This window comes from Colias philodice, chromosome 17 (assembly GCF_061535455.1).
Source record: "Colias philodice isolate Cphi_HAF_F1 chromosome 17, ilColPhil1 Martin Lab GWU primary, whole genome shotgun sequence".
Taxonomy (NCBI): Eukaryota; Metazoa; Arthropoda; class Insecta; order Lepidoptera; family Pieridae; genus Colias; species Colias philodice.
Genome location: NC_143102.1, coordinates 2,571,000 through 2,586,266, shown reverse-complemented (window position 1 = coordinate 2,586,266; position 15,267 = coordinate 2,571,000). Strand labels below are relative to the sequence as shown.

Genomic DNA, 15,267 nt, shown 5'->3' with positions numbered 1-15,267 from the left:
CCGGGATAAAACCTATCCTATGTGTTAATCCAAGTTACCCTCTATATGTGTGCTAAATTTCATTGTAATCGGTTTAGTAGTTTTTACGTGAAAGAGTAACAAACATCCATACATCCATACATCCATACATCCATACATCCATACATCCATACATCCATACATCCTTACAAACTTTCGCCTTTATAATAGTATTAAGTAGTACTTTCACCCAGGGCCCATCGAAAATTTCCACACTGTATTTAGTATTTACAAACAAAATATATAAATATGCAAATATTGCTCGTTTAATAGTATAGAATAAGAAGTTAATTTATTTACACCAACAATCCTAGGATAGGTAATAAAATCAAACTACTGATTTATTTATACCGTGACGTGCTCGCCGTTTTACTCGCCGCTCGGTTCTAATACGCGAGCGGCGACTACAACGTGGTCGGGAGCAAAACTAGCACAGGTCCTCCTTCGATGACGTCCGGCTGGACTCTGGCGGCACTGACGTGGTGCGCGCGAGTCGCATTTTACGTATTATATTTTATATAGAAAAAAATAAGGGCTAAATTATAAATCTATCCAAAAATTTCCCTGTAAAACCTGATTAGTAAATGAAATGTAAAATTTTCATAAACATAGCGTTCCCCTAATTCTCATAAAACTGATTATGCTTTCAAAATCGATGTTACTTCTGATTTTTTTTTGATCGAGTTAAATGTTTAATATTGTGTTTTTATCCAAAAAAGTCACTAGATCAAACGTTTATCTGTGCTATATATTTTTTTAGGATTTTAAATATGATGATTTCTATCCAAAAACCATGATTTAGAAACATACATTTTGAACAAGGGCGCCTTAACGCTCTGACGCGCGCTAAGTACGCGTCCTGTCTGACAAAGCCTTAATTAAATTGAATCAACCGTTGTGCGGTAGAGCCGGCCCTAACAAGAATGTGAGTACATAATACATGCGCGCACGCACGACGCGCCGCGGAGATCGATGGATCGTATCGATCCGCACAAAGGATCGAGTCGTGATCTCGATTACGATTCGAAAGTCAGCTTTATGTAAAGTCAAAGTTTTGCTTTTGTTGGAAAACGATTTTGGTCTTATTTCTATTGTTGGTTTGTTGATTTGGTTTTTAATAGTTTTTGAATGGTATTAAACAAATATGGTGTTAATATCAATAAAGGTTTTTTTTTAACTTTTATGGCTCGTATAATCACTTTGTATTGTTACTCTTTGATGAAAGTGTTGCTTGAAAGAAAAAAATTGGAACTAGTTGAAAAACTGCAATCGAGTTTGACTTAATAATCTAATTTACCAACTTTACCAAAAAAATGAAACACTTGTGCTCTCAATATAAGTACATAATATATTGAGAGCACAAGTATGCGCTACAATAAAACTATAAATAAATACCAGTTTAACATTTGTTTGGAAGTGCTTTTGTCTCCCGTGTATTCCTTCTGTATTTTTAATTGAAATTAACTGTTGTGTATTTTTTGAAGGTCTTTAACACGTTAACATATTAAAGTTGGTGACTTAGGTTTAGTTGAGGTTAAGTTGGTACTGAGGTTTGTGAAGCAGAATTTCTACAGGTGCCGAAAATCGCTGAACCTCTCGGAATATCAAATAATATATTAACAGTCAAGATTTTATTTACTCTATACATAAAATATTTTCACATTCATTCATTTTGTGTTTGTTCTGAAACAATTTCATAATTTTTTAAGTTCATTAATACATTTTTTTCAGCCATTATGAAGACGGACCGAGATGTATATTCCTGAAAAAGTCAAAAATACCTAAATAAATATAAAAAGAGCGTGTGCGCCGAGACCACGTTTCAGAAGTGATTTTTATTTTGACCAGGTTAAACCAAACCAAAGATACCTAAGTCATCGCCTTACTCGATGACGTGACGCTATTGCCATGACGCGACCTTGAAGTTTATCTCGCATCGCGCCTAAAGAATTTTCACTTCAATAAAAAACAAAAATCGTAAAAGTCACAGCACTATTTACTTGTCTGTCTTGGAACCAGTGCATGGGATAGCGGAAGGGCGATTGGCATACGGTCAGAGCGGCCAGTAACAACCTTCGACATCACACGACGAACTAGTGATGTACTGTTGATTTATTGAACATCGATAAAATATGTTACACTTATCTTTAATTTCTAAAAAAACAATCTTTTTTGAAAAATATCAACCATATCATCCAAATATTCACATTAGCTTTTAAATTTATAAATGATCCCGGAAAGTCTATTTTATCTGTTTCATAATGCGAGCTATTTATCAAGTTTCATCCAAATATATGTATTTATTATCGCAACAAGACAATCACCTGAAAAAACTTCCAGCAATTCTATGACATATAATTTATTCACTCATACAGTATTCCACCCTCGAATCCTTAATATCTACATCAGAAAGGAGCAGCCATATCGTTAGTTCCCCTCGCTCCATAATTGATATTACGGAGCCCAAGTTTTTAGATCCTAAAAATAATTAAAAACCCCCACCATTTAACCGTGGCACGTTAAATCTCATCTTGGAAACTGGATAATTATCCTGGCGACACTCCAAAGTGTCTCTCTCATTTCAATTAGGTCTCTTTAATATTCAATGTCTTTAAAATAGGCTCCGCGATCCTACTCGCTGTTCTGGCTAGTTCAGTTATTATATCTAAAGGTTAAATGTTGAGTTCAGATTAGTGAGTTTACGATTTGAGTTTCGGAGTTTCGACGGCGCGGATTTGGTTGTAAAACTGAGATTTTTGTATTTACTTTTGTGGTTATATTGACTATAAAGTTTGTGTATGTGTAAAGAAAATTGTAGCACTACATTTTATTAAGAAAATTGTTGTATTTTATTACGAACTGTTAGTATTCATGTTGCATATGAAATTCATGTTTATATCTCAATTTTTTCTTCAATTTACTTTTATATTATGTTATATTTTTAGTTATTTATAGCAAGATATGTTACAAAAATGTTATGTATACTAAGTTAAGAGATGACATTCATACTACGACTATAACAATTATTACACTTGTTCAATCCAAAAACAATTTATCATGCAAAAAACCCGTTAGCAATTACGGCCGGCGAATCAAAGCGCAATATCATCTATCACACATTCCATCGACATCGATGGTATGCGTGCGTATCGATATGTCCGCGTGGATGGACATCGATAGCACATCACTAGCGCGGACTGATGATCATTGCTAGTGCATGCGCTCTATAAATAATATGTTGTAAAACGATTTTCGATAGATTAATCTGAATCGTGCGCGCGGTCGTGCGCCGGGAAGGATCTATTGTAGATCGATGTTGCCTTTATTAGGATTAGACCAGCCTAAGATGGTGTTGGATATTAAATAATGTATATGTGTGAGGTTAAATATGAATAATTATTATACTTAGATATTGGGATATGATTGTGTGTTTTATTTAACGACAATTAGAAACTTACAAATACAGAAAATTAATTAAATGAAAATAATACTACATGAATTATTCTGTTTAATGATGTGGTAGTTCATTGGGCATATAATAATATTGTGTAAGATAGGAGTGATAAGTATTGAGTATATTCAACTTATTTATAAACAAAACAATGTTAAACTTCTACCTTTAGGTAAAAATATAATTGATAAAATATAAAACATAGCATGTTTAAGCGAAATTATATTAATCGCTATATTTACTTTACCTAATTACACATAAACAAAACACATACCTCATTAATCTACAAGTCCAGAATTCCATCTTTTAATTGCAACACATAGTTCCTAGTCGGATAATCTGATAATTCCGAACGTGACGGGTCTATCTAGTTGTTATATCTACAGTGGTCAGCACGCGTGTCCGTACGTACTCTAAATGAGGGCTATGGGAATGTCCGATTGGGAATATTTGTTCGAGCACGCACACATGCAATGATTTAATAGTACGACGTAGGATATGCGGGAAAAATTTATGTCGTGTATGTAGAGTTATGAGGGATATACCTGTCTGTCTGATAAAGGATGATTGCGAGCAGTGGAGTACTCAGTGGTTTAGATTTTTACTTTTATAAAAAGTTACATTTGACGGTTGAGCTAAAATAAGATCATATTATTCGAGGCGTGCCGAGGGGTTTCATCCTTTCATTGTGGATATCTCTAACGTTCGAACTCGTCGCTTCGAGTCTTCTTTCATAATTAAAACAGCCAAACCATGGAATTCACTCCCTGCCACTATTTTTCCTGAGCAATACAACCTGGACCTCTTCAAAGCTAGGGTGAATAGGCTCCTACTAAGCAGACGTGCACCCAAATAGACCACATCGCCGCATTCCATCAGGTGGGATTGTGGTCAAACGTCTGCCTATCGATTATAAAAAAAAATATTAAATCTTACCTAATTTCTTTCATGTAGCACCTGTCAATGCGCAGTATTGGTCAGCATATTATTGAATCAAGGCCTGAAACCTCAAAAAAGGCCTGTGTCCCTCCATCGCGAACTGCCATAAGCTGATACTCGTTTAATTAACAGAATACGTCATATCTTGTTTGTTTGAAGGTATCTATTTATCCAAAAACTATAATTTTAATTTCATGCAATCACGCTAGGGTATTTATCAAAATATTTCATTTTCATTAATTAGTATAAGGTTCATCAATGTTGTATTTCATACTTAAATATTATTTGACTAGTTTAAATTGTTAATTAATTTCTACTATCACTCTAATTTCTAGTTCTTGTGTAAGCTTAGTAAGACATTGATTTCATTCGTAGCTTCTTCATTAAATTTATATATTATTTTAAATTTATTTACGACCTTCAAAATAATTATTGTATATTTTTATAATATACTTACTATATTAAGGCTCATCGTCTTGTACTTCAAATGTTTATATAATATCAAGGGTTTTTTCAACAAGTAAAACATAAAACAATCTCACAAATCTTCTAATACGAGTGACTTTCATTTATTGTACTTATAAAAGAAAGTTTAAAAGTCTTTCAAAACATATTTCACACTCCTTTCCTTGAATTTTATTTACAAAAAGCTCTTTTTTCGTTAATATGTACTCAAAAGCAGTTTCATATCTAAAAATTCTCTTTACGCTCACCTAACTGCAAACTTAAACCGCCATAAAACTTTTCAAGCGTGCTCTACATAAGTTGCGATAGTATTAAAGTTATTTCCACACGAATTTACCCTCTATTTCTAGTGCAATAACGGTGCATATTGTTTGTATGATAATGGCAAGGGAAAATAGCGTTAAATAAGACGCTCATTGAAATTGCCATAAACAGTTGCAAGTATGTTGCTGTGTTTAAGTTTGGATTCTATACTGGCTCTATTTATATGGTAATGTTGGTAATACACATACTATTGTCACGCCAAATATATCTATATTCTATAATATAATACTAGATGTATATTAAGGATTTGTTTCATTGCAATAATTGAAAGCACGATTTTCATGAAGCATATTATGTATTGATTGTACCGGAAGGTAAGAGTTTTAGTAGTAAAGACTCGATTTGGGCGAAACCTTTAAGTTTCAAATCCAATTCCACGGCGATATTGTGAAAATGTTGTGTTACCACACCACCTATCATTCTATTTTTTTCTTTTCATCAGAGAGCTATCGCTCTAGTATGAGACAGAAGTCTGTTTTCTTCTAAATCTATACTAATATTATAAAGCTTATTTGTTTGTTTGTTTGAACGCGCAAATCTCAGGAACTACTAGTCCGATTTGAAAAATTCTTTCGGTGTTAGATAGCCCATTTATCGAGGAAGGTTATAGGCTATATGTCATCGCGCTAAGAATAACAGGAGCGGAGCAATGCGGGTGAAACCGCGCGGCACAGCTTGTCATCCATAAAACAGAAATCTCCTTCAACTCCTTACAAAAAAAATCCATCACTAAATCTATCCAGTATTTCATATTCATATTTTGTAAAGTTATCGTACATATTTTTTAAGGACTCGTCAACTATTAACAACGTTTAGACACTCATAATCAAAATTCCGTTACATAAAACATAATCAATAAACGTAAATATTAATTTCCAAATAAACACAAGATAAACGCACTATTAAATACATTTGCTTTGTGCACCTGTTACATTGAGATTGTTGATTATAATTTTATTCATCTATAGCACTTACTTACAATAATTTATTGGCGTTATGTTGGACAACAGAAGTATTGGAATAAGAACGGATATAATATATATTATCTGTGGTACTAGAAGCGTGTTCGGGAGCTGGAGTAGTTTAGTTATGAAATAAGGCGGTTATAGTTTTTAAATTGAGTAAATAGACTTGCTAAAAACTTTAAATTTGTTGCAATTTGATTAAAGGGTATTTGTGGGTGTGTTTTATGACGGAAATATTAAAAAACGGTGTCAGTAGAATGCGATATAACAATAAATAATTAGTATAAATGAATAGAAATGAGAATTACTGACAGGACGGTAAAAACCTCAGTTTAAAAGAGAATTTTACAGTTTATCTGGTCGTGTGTTATCTTCTACTTCCTCTTTTACATACCTACACTATTTGTTAAAATAATATAATAAAAAACACTGATAGCTCTATATTTTTGATTGCTTATAACAATAAAACAAAAAATAACTATATTTTTATGATTGCTCGTCTAAATGTGTTTATTAACGTCACACTTCTTTAACAATTAAGTTAAATACATTTAAAGTCGCATCAGCTTATACCGTAGACCACAAAATGTAAACACGCTAAGCCCTAAAGCTAATCTAAGCGCAATACATCATGTATCTGTAATGAGAGCTGTGAACCAAATCAAAACCTACGTCATCGATTTTATTTATTTTTGTAGAAGGATCAACTAATAGTGCATTCAAATGATGTATGCATAAAAACACAATATGAATAGTCATTCAATTGATTTATACCCAATTTATAACATCTTTAAAAAAATGAAATCTTTAATAATTTTCAAGCTAGTATAATATCACATTGCTCCGCTCGTGCAGCTTGGCCAGCATATGAATCGATATTAAATCTTACACTTCATATATTATACATAATTTTACGATATACTTTTGAAAAATTACGAATTTGGGATTATTTGAGCTTATACTATGGGAAAAAGTTTTATGTAGAGGCGGAAATACTAAAGGTGTGTCGTTCATATGTTGCATTAAAAGAGAAGGAATCAAGTCGTTCACTTAATTGACAACCTCGTGTATCATTTAAAACGTCCTGGGTTCAATTTCCTTTGGATGCAGGATAAACAAAAAAATGTGATCTGAAAGAAGAAGTAATTGTCTATTTCAACACTGTACCTGCCATACACAGAGTTTTTCATGTATAGTTTAAGTTATTCGTTAAAAGTGTAAATAAGTACGAGTACTTTGCATTAAGAAAAGTTGTATTAGGATAACATTACTTACTTCACCATTGTCACACTCGACATCTAATTCCACAATGACGTTTCAAAAGATCCGCCTTTTAGCATACAGGCAATGTTCACAGTATAGTAATAGTATAGTAGACGCTATTTTTAACCGGTAAGCACTTGCAGATCATACGTAATCGATAGGAACTGCAATAATGCTAATGCGTAACTGTAAAATGACAGTAGATCGCAATTAGTGATAGCTCCCAACGCACTGGCTATAACGAGACAATGTGGTTTAAGCGCCTGTAGGGACTATTTTTAGACCCTTCGATATGTCTGTCGTACATTAATTGTAAAACATAAATGGACAAATAAATTTAGTTCATTTCATTTCATTGTCATTTCATGTTTTTATATTTTAACAAAGTTAGCAAGAAGATTTAATATTCAAAAATATATTTAAGAATTATTTTTATGACATTGATATGAGATTTCTTCTTATTTAAAATCTTGGTAAAGATAACAAGATTAAGTGAGTGAATTTTGATTACAACATGCTTTTTTATGAATACAAACAGCAAATTAATATTAGAAAAGGACCAGTTCAATAAAATACATGTTTTTATAAGCATTTATTTAGGTTCTGTCAAAGCTAAAGAACTAGTAGGTGCATGGTGTTAAAATATTATCGCCAGGACTCGACTCGCATGGGAAATATAGCACTAATTCTTTTAAACATATACGGATTATATCCTATTATATACGGATTATTATGTATTCCTCAAAACAATTAGGTACTCTATTACTCTTCGATTTATCCACAGACTTTCCAGCCCCTCAAATATCGAGCGATATAGCAATACACCCCCATTCAATCCATGTGTGACAAGATCTTATTGTTAGTCCTACGCGTCCGATCGCACGATTGCGAACGGTAACGTAAAACTGCGGACACGTTTCCCAATCTAGATTCCTAGTTTTCGGTGTGATTGTGGAATAGGTACCCTTAATTAAATGTTACAATGCTTTGGTTTTGAATGTTGTGTGTTATTAGGTCATATTTTTATTAAGTAAATGAATGAAAGGGAATAATTAATGAGATATTATACTGATTTAATATGTAAGTCTTGCTATATAATAAATTTTTGATCACTCAATAATTTAGACAGATATATTGTTACTATAAATATAAAATAATAGTTAATCTTTAAAAGGGCTAGTATATTTTAATTATCATATGTTTTTAATATGCGTGTGTCAGTGATCTAGATATACCTATCTCTATGTATATGTAGTTTAGTTCATATTATGTAGTTTATCCAAAACAGATTGACCAATAGCGGTTAAGAGGACCCAAATCCATTCGATTCAATAGTCAAAATCACTTCCAATACCCCAATTCATCCGCAATTGAATACAAATCATGTCATGTAAAAAGATAAATACATTCCCCTTTGTGAAACGGCAATAAATCGATGTGCCGAACGTATTAGTGAATTGATAACCAATCCTACATGACCTAGAATTGCAGTCAATATATACAGATTCACGGGTCATGTAAAACCGGTAGCGTGCCCTCAGATTTGTCGCGAGTAAATCACGCGAAAAATCCAACCATAAACGTCTATATCCGATTTTTCCCACATATTTTCGTTTCCCTCTCATGTGCTCACTTAAAATGATGTTTGCCCTTTTGCCCCTTGTTACCAGAGTCAATCTTTGAACTTTGTTAACGAACGAAATTGTACTCTACACCAAGGTGGTAAAGTTCATTATAGCTTAGCATGTGATAATAGAAAAATTCACGTTCTATTTTTCGAAAAAAATTTCAGTTTAATCCTCGCATTCTGAATTGAACTCTCTCCCACGTTGATAGAGTAGTATTTGGCTTGTAGTGTAGAGGAATGCTAGCAGAATTTTTGTACAAAAAGGGGAAGTTGGGTGACATTGTTACACACTGTATTGCGCATTATTGGGTGATTGAATGGTACACTTAAGTGGATGAGCGACAAGTTTGATAAGGTTAACATGTAGGGTAAATGTTGCAAATTGTTTGATATGGGCGTTGAGATTTATTGGCTCATGTTTTATTTATTTTTGTTGTATTGCGTTGGTGTAGCCGCAAATTCAATGATGTTTAGGTAACTTTGTAAGCGTTTTTGCCATGGATGGTTCAGTTAAACTATGGAATGCATTGATATAACAATATTTATTTCTAAACACAGTAACATACGGCACTACAACGTTAGGTTTCCGAGGTATCCGAAGTCTAGTTCTCTCTACGATTGACTTGCCTCTATTTCATATTTAAGTGAACAAATCCCATTTCTCTTATATCATTGTTTTTATAAATAATATCTAAGCTATTTTGTGGCCAGTTTGTGTGGTGTGTTTCTATTCTTTAAAATCTGTCAAATGTTTATAAGCATCTAAATGCTATAAAACGAAAATATCTTAGAAGCACTGAATCTTGGCAGAAAACTGATTTTCTATGTTATTTATTGATGAAACTATGTAGCAAGCAAAAGCAGTGACAAATGATTCAATTAATAATTATTTAATCTACACTACCTGGTTTCCATTATACTGACGTGAAATTTGTCGACGCAATGCCAATGTTTCAAAGCTAATGTTGCCATATGTTATGTGGTGGTACTAATAATCGCGCCTGCGGGACACCTTGTTCTCGTTATTGCAGTGTTGCTTCTTAATCGAAACGTCAATGTAACTGTTGTTTTAAGGCCAGTGCACAAGTGAAAAAAAAAAATTAAAAAAAAGAATTGGAATTCGCGGGAGATTTGAATTTGGAATACCATACTGTTAGAAATATCGTGTAAAGTCAGTGTCATTCGACATAATACTTACTTGCTTTTAAGATTTTTATAATGGAATGAGGAATGCCTGTTAATTTTTAAAATGAATATTCCTCATAAATGAATAAGTAATATTTTTTTATACAAAGTAATTTAATGATTAAGCACAACCCTTCTCCTCCTCCATATACTCTACATATGTTTCTAAAATAATTCGTCTGAACTCTATGTTCATCATCACATCCTATCTTTTTAAAATGGAAAATGTTTATTGTTATTTTTACAGTGTACAATCTCTTTACATCTTCAAAATCAATCGCAAACCAGCGATTCGTTGCTCATGAGGGAAGTGATAGTTAGCGTCGTGTGTTCCAAACAAATTGGATCGCTTTGAGTCTTGTTTCAATAATCTTGGACATGGGAAGCTTGCTGTATTGTTTTGAATGTAGTAGATGTTAGTGAATTGATTGAGTTTTCTCTTATGAGTTTATGAGTTTTGGGTGTACGCTAAACTATCTCTATATTAAATAAATAATGACTCCTTATTTCCCTTACTGTATCACGTGTGGACGGCTGGACTGATTTCTATATTATGTATATGTGTCTGTTATAGTTCTGGGTTGAGAATCAACCTTAGTGTTTAATAGTACACAATAAAAATCACAGATCACAGAAACTAATAAAAATATTCATTCATATCATTGCATTTTTGGAATTGATTTAAAACCAGGTTTATTATATTTTTCAGGTGTGGATGAAGGATTGGAAGAGTCAAGTTCTTGACAAGATTGAAGTTTTTGATTGCTATAATTCATATAGCATGCACTTCATGTCGTCATAAATTTCTTCATTATCATATTATTATCTTTTAAGTTCTATTGTAAACGCTTAAAATTTTGTAAAACACGCACAACACAAATGTTGCTATTTCATTAATTCATGTCTAATTTATCCTGATAATTTTGAATAACTTTTTACCAGAATTGACACAAATGGTAAAAACAAAAACAATCAAACTATATTATCATTAATGAAATAACACGTTACAATCGCACTTGCATGTTTATTAATATGGAAATCGAAAACATTTACTCCAAGACACCAATCGGGTACAATGACGCGCCCAAAATCCGTTCACAGAACAATACCGGACAATGGCATACGTAATAATAAATTAAATTGAAATAATATAGAACACACAATGTAACTGTGCTGGGTTTCTATTAGGGCAATAACAAAAGCGATACGCGGCTAAATGCCGAGCTTAGCATATCGCGCTTGTATCTAGTGCGGTGGTCACACTGTGCCATGTTACCGTGTTGCCAGATTTGATATAAGGAAATTTCCAGAATGTGTGGGCTTGTAATAATGCAAACATCAGCAACTTCAAGGTGATTGTTTATTCTTTCAACTAGAACGTGTGAAACGCTTTTCAATGTAATTAAAAATGGGTTTGAGAAGCTTCTAAGAATTTTAACAAATTAAAGGCTTGATGTGTGTTGTAAGATGAATAATGAAGAATTGTTTTTATTGATATGATCGTAAAATACTGCTAAATAGTTCTGTATATAAAAAAGACATACTGGCATTAACCAAACATTTTTAAACATGCACATTTTCGCCTTTGAAAAGGTAATTTTCATTATTTAGACAATTTAATTTTTTTTCCTTTCTTATTTGTGAATCTTTTATGAACATCTCATGGTTTTTAGTCTAAAATTCAAAGATTTGTATAGGATAACGCTGCCTAATTATGGAGAATCTTACGAAATATTTAACTCTTAGAAATTTCAAGTTACTTCTAAAATGAAAGAATATAAATTTGACCATTATGAACACGCTCCAATACGGTCAAATCGACCAACTACTAGTTCCAATAAAAAATTAAATTAACCTCCCAGTCTCGTATGTACGAATCAAAGGTCACATCATTATTCTGTGGACGTGACCGAGTGGAATGGCGGTCTCGGTCAGATCTCGAAATCTATTCTTGTAATAAAATCATGCGCACGCGTGTACGCCGTTATTTTGAATTGTTCGATATGATTCGAAATTTGAATGTAGAGCACATTAGATTGTCATGATATTGGATTTGTTTCGACGAATTTGAAATATGAACTTCTTCTTAAATATAATCAGCTTTTTTCCGCGGCTTCGCTTGCATTATAATATTATTATTAATTGGCAAAATTTCGTAGAAACTTTTATCCAACTTTCATCTACCTGCATGCCAAATTTCAGTCCGTCCAGTGGTTTGGGCTCTGCGCTTATAGACTACAATGTCAGTCAGTACATATATGTATTTGTCATCTTTGAGTTACATGCACATATATGTATATTTAGATTGGTCGATACCTAATAATTAAATTGATATTTGAGATTTCTCTAGCATTATGTGCGATGTTGTTTTGCTTTAGCTTATTGCGTGCATGAACTATGAACTATTATTGAATTCAGTGTTCCTAGGGCTATAATGAATCATTCTAACATAGCCCATATTAAATTCCTAGAAACGAGCAATACGTGTCCGTTTTGTCGCAATTAGTAAGTTTAATTAGCGACAATTTGCACTATTGTTACACATGAGCTAAATGTCAACAAGGTAAGCTTAACTAATTAGATCGTGGTTTAAGAACAATGGTTCAGATAAGACACTTGTGTGGAATACTTTCTAGTGAAATGGTTGGTAATTTGTTTTAGATGTATAGCTATAGGAATGATAGTGTTTTGGAGAGAGTACGACTTGTGAAAAGAAATTACATTCGTGTAACTGTATCGGTTTAACTGTTTGCAACATTTGAAACAAACTAGCAATAAACATCCTACTAATCCTACTAATATTATAAATGCGAAAGTTTATGAGGATGGATGTGTGTGTGTATGTTTGTTACTCTTTCACGCAAATACTACTGAACCGATTACAATGAAATTTAGCACACATATAGAGGGTAACTTGGATTAACACATAGGGAGGGGGGGGGGGCACACACACACACACACACGCGCAGCTCGAGCGCGAGCTGGAGCCGCTGCGGGAGAAGGTGCACACGGTGACGCTGCTGGCCGACTCGTGAGTGTGTAGCCACGCGGTGGGGGGAGGAGGGGGCACACACACACACACACGCGCAGCTCGAGCGCGAGCTAAAGCCAAGAATTTGAGATTGCTTTAAAAATTATGCTGTAAAATTTGTCTGTTCCATCTTTTACCTTGACCTCAGAAAAACACAATCAAAACAGTCGTTACAACCTTTAAAAACACATAAACACACCACCAGAACATTTCACTTTCCAAATAAATACACTTCCTTAACCATATTCCACAGAGTCAAGTCCCAATACCCGAGCAAGCGCACAAACGTCGAAGGGAGACAAAAAGAGATAGAGAGCATGTGGGTCAGATGTCAAGCGCAAGCAGCAGAGAGGAGGAGTAGACTAGAGAGCGCGGTGGGACATCAGATATTCGGCAATAGCTCTGCGCAGCTGCAGGACTGGGTGCAGGTTAGTTTAGCTCTATAATTGCTCTACGGTATCAATAAGAGACAATAAGAGATAGAGTAGTATTAGTAATGTAGAGGGGAGAAAAATGAAAAAAAGTAAACCTTAAACAAATGAAGTTAAGTAAACTTATCTTCTCTACTTAAACTTCGCATTTGTTCGCTTGAAGACAGCATAATGTCTGACGAGTCAGCTAGAAATTAATATTTTAGCTTACATATTTATTTAATTGTTTGTGTAGGTAAACTAAAATATACATTGTTTCTTAAGGTCGACACAAATTTCCTCTAATATAAATCAATTGTATTTCAATCTACCTACAAATGTGTTTATTTTTGTGTTGGCTTCATAACTTAATCAGTTCCTAAGTTCGTCACTAGATGGCGATTTACTATTTAATTTATGTATCCTTCCTCCAATTCTAATAAGTTAATTTTTGTATTTATAACAGAAAGTACGAGAACAAGTGTCCTCAGACGTGACAGCGAAAGACGGGGCTAGTGGCCACAGCGGAGGCGTTGTTGAAAGACCACCAAGAGTTGCACGATGATATTAAAGCGCATGATGATGAGTGAGTTATTTTTTGTCATTCAGAGTTTGGCACAGGGTTTAGGATCACAGATTACATAAAGCACTATTCGGGATGACGTAAGAGAAAAAAATTGGCAAAAAGTAAATATTTGTAACAACAGGATTGTAAAAACTGTCATATGGTGTACATTTTCTGGAATTAAAAAAAAAGTTCTATAACTTCAAAAATACATGACTTTATTTATTATTTCTGATAAACGGTGTGGCATTACCTGTCAGAAAATTTCGGCTTGACGACGACCTTTGGGACACCCTGCATATAAGTATCATACAACATACTTTAGGATCCCATTTAAGAAACACATTCACATGTTTTGAAAATGCTTTCTTTCACCCACTCATTCACTCAACCACCCACTCACTTAACCTACCGCCCACTCAACCCGCCCACTCCCTCTACCCACCCACTCACGCTACCCATCCACTCACTCTACCCACCCACTCACACTACCCACCGACTCACACTACACACCCACTATCTCTACCCGCTCACTCCCTCCCTCTACACACTCACTCACACTACCCACTCACTCACACTACCCACCCACTTTCTCTACCCACCCACTCCTCTACCCACTCACTCCTCTGCCCACTCACTCCTCTACCCACTCACTCACACTACCCACCCACTCACACTACCCACCCACTCACACTACCCAACCACTCACACTACCCACCCACTCACACTACCCACTCACTCCTCTAGCAACTCACTCACTCGTATACCCACTCACTCACACTGCCCACCCACTCCCTCTACCCACTCACTCCGCTAGCCACTCACTCCTCTACCAACTCACTCCTCTACCCACTCACTCACACTGCCCATCCACTCCCTCTACCCTCTCACTCCCTCTACCCACACACACTACCCACTCAATCCTCTACCCACTCACTCACACTACCCACCCACTCACACTACCCACTCACTCACTACCCACCCACTCACTCCACCCACTCACTCCTCTACCCACTCACTCCTC

General features: G+C 34.4%; 1 protein-coding gene and 1 long non-coding RNA gene across 2 annotated transcripts in view; one reads left to right on the top strand and one right to left on the bottom strand.

The window, feature by feature from the left end:
- The window catches only part of LOC149480885 (uncharacterized), a 462,413-nt gene that overhangs the window by 174,679 nt on the left and 272,467 nt on the right, over window positions 1-15,267 (bottom strand). The window lies entirely within an intron of this gene.
- Window positions 12,836-14,264, top strand: LOC149480892 (spectrin alpha chain, non-erythrocytic 1-like). Its single transcript, XM_089706077.1, has 4 exons — window positions 12,836-12,880; window positions 13,168-13,268; window positions 13,522-13,696; window positions 14,145-14,264. Exons 1-4 carry the CDS (start codon window positions 12,836-12,838, stop codon window positions 14,241-14,243), a joined length of 420 nt encoding a protein of 139 aa, XP_089562203.1. The 3' UTR covers window positions 14,244-14,264.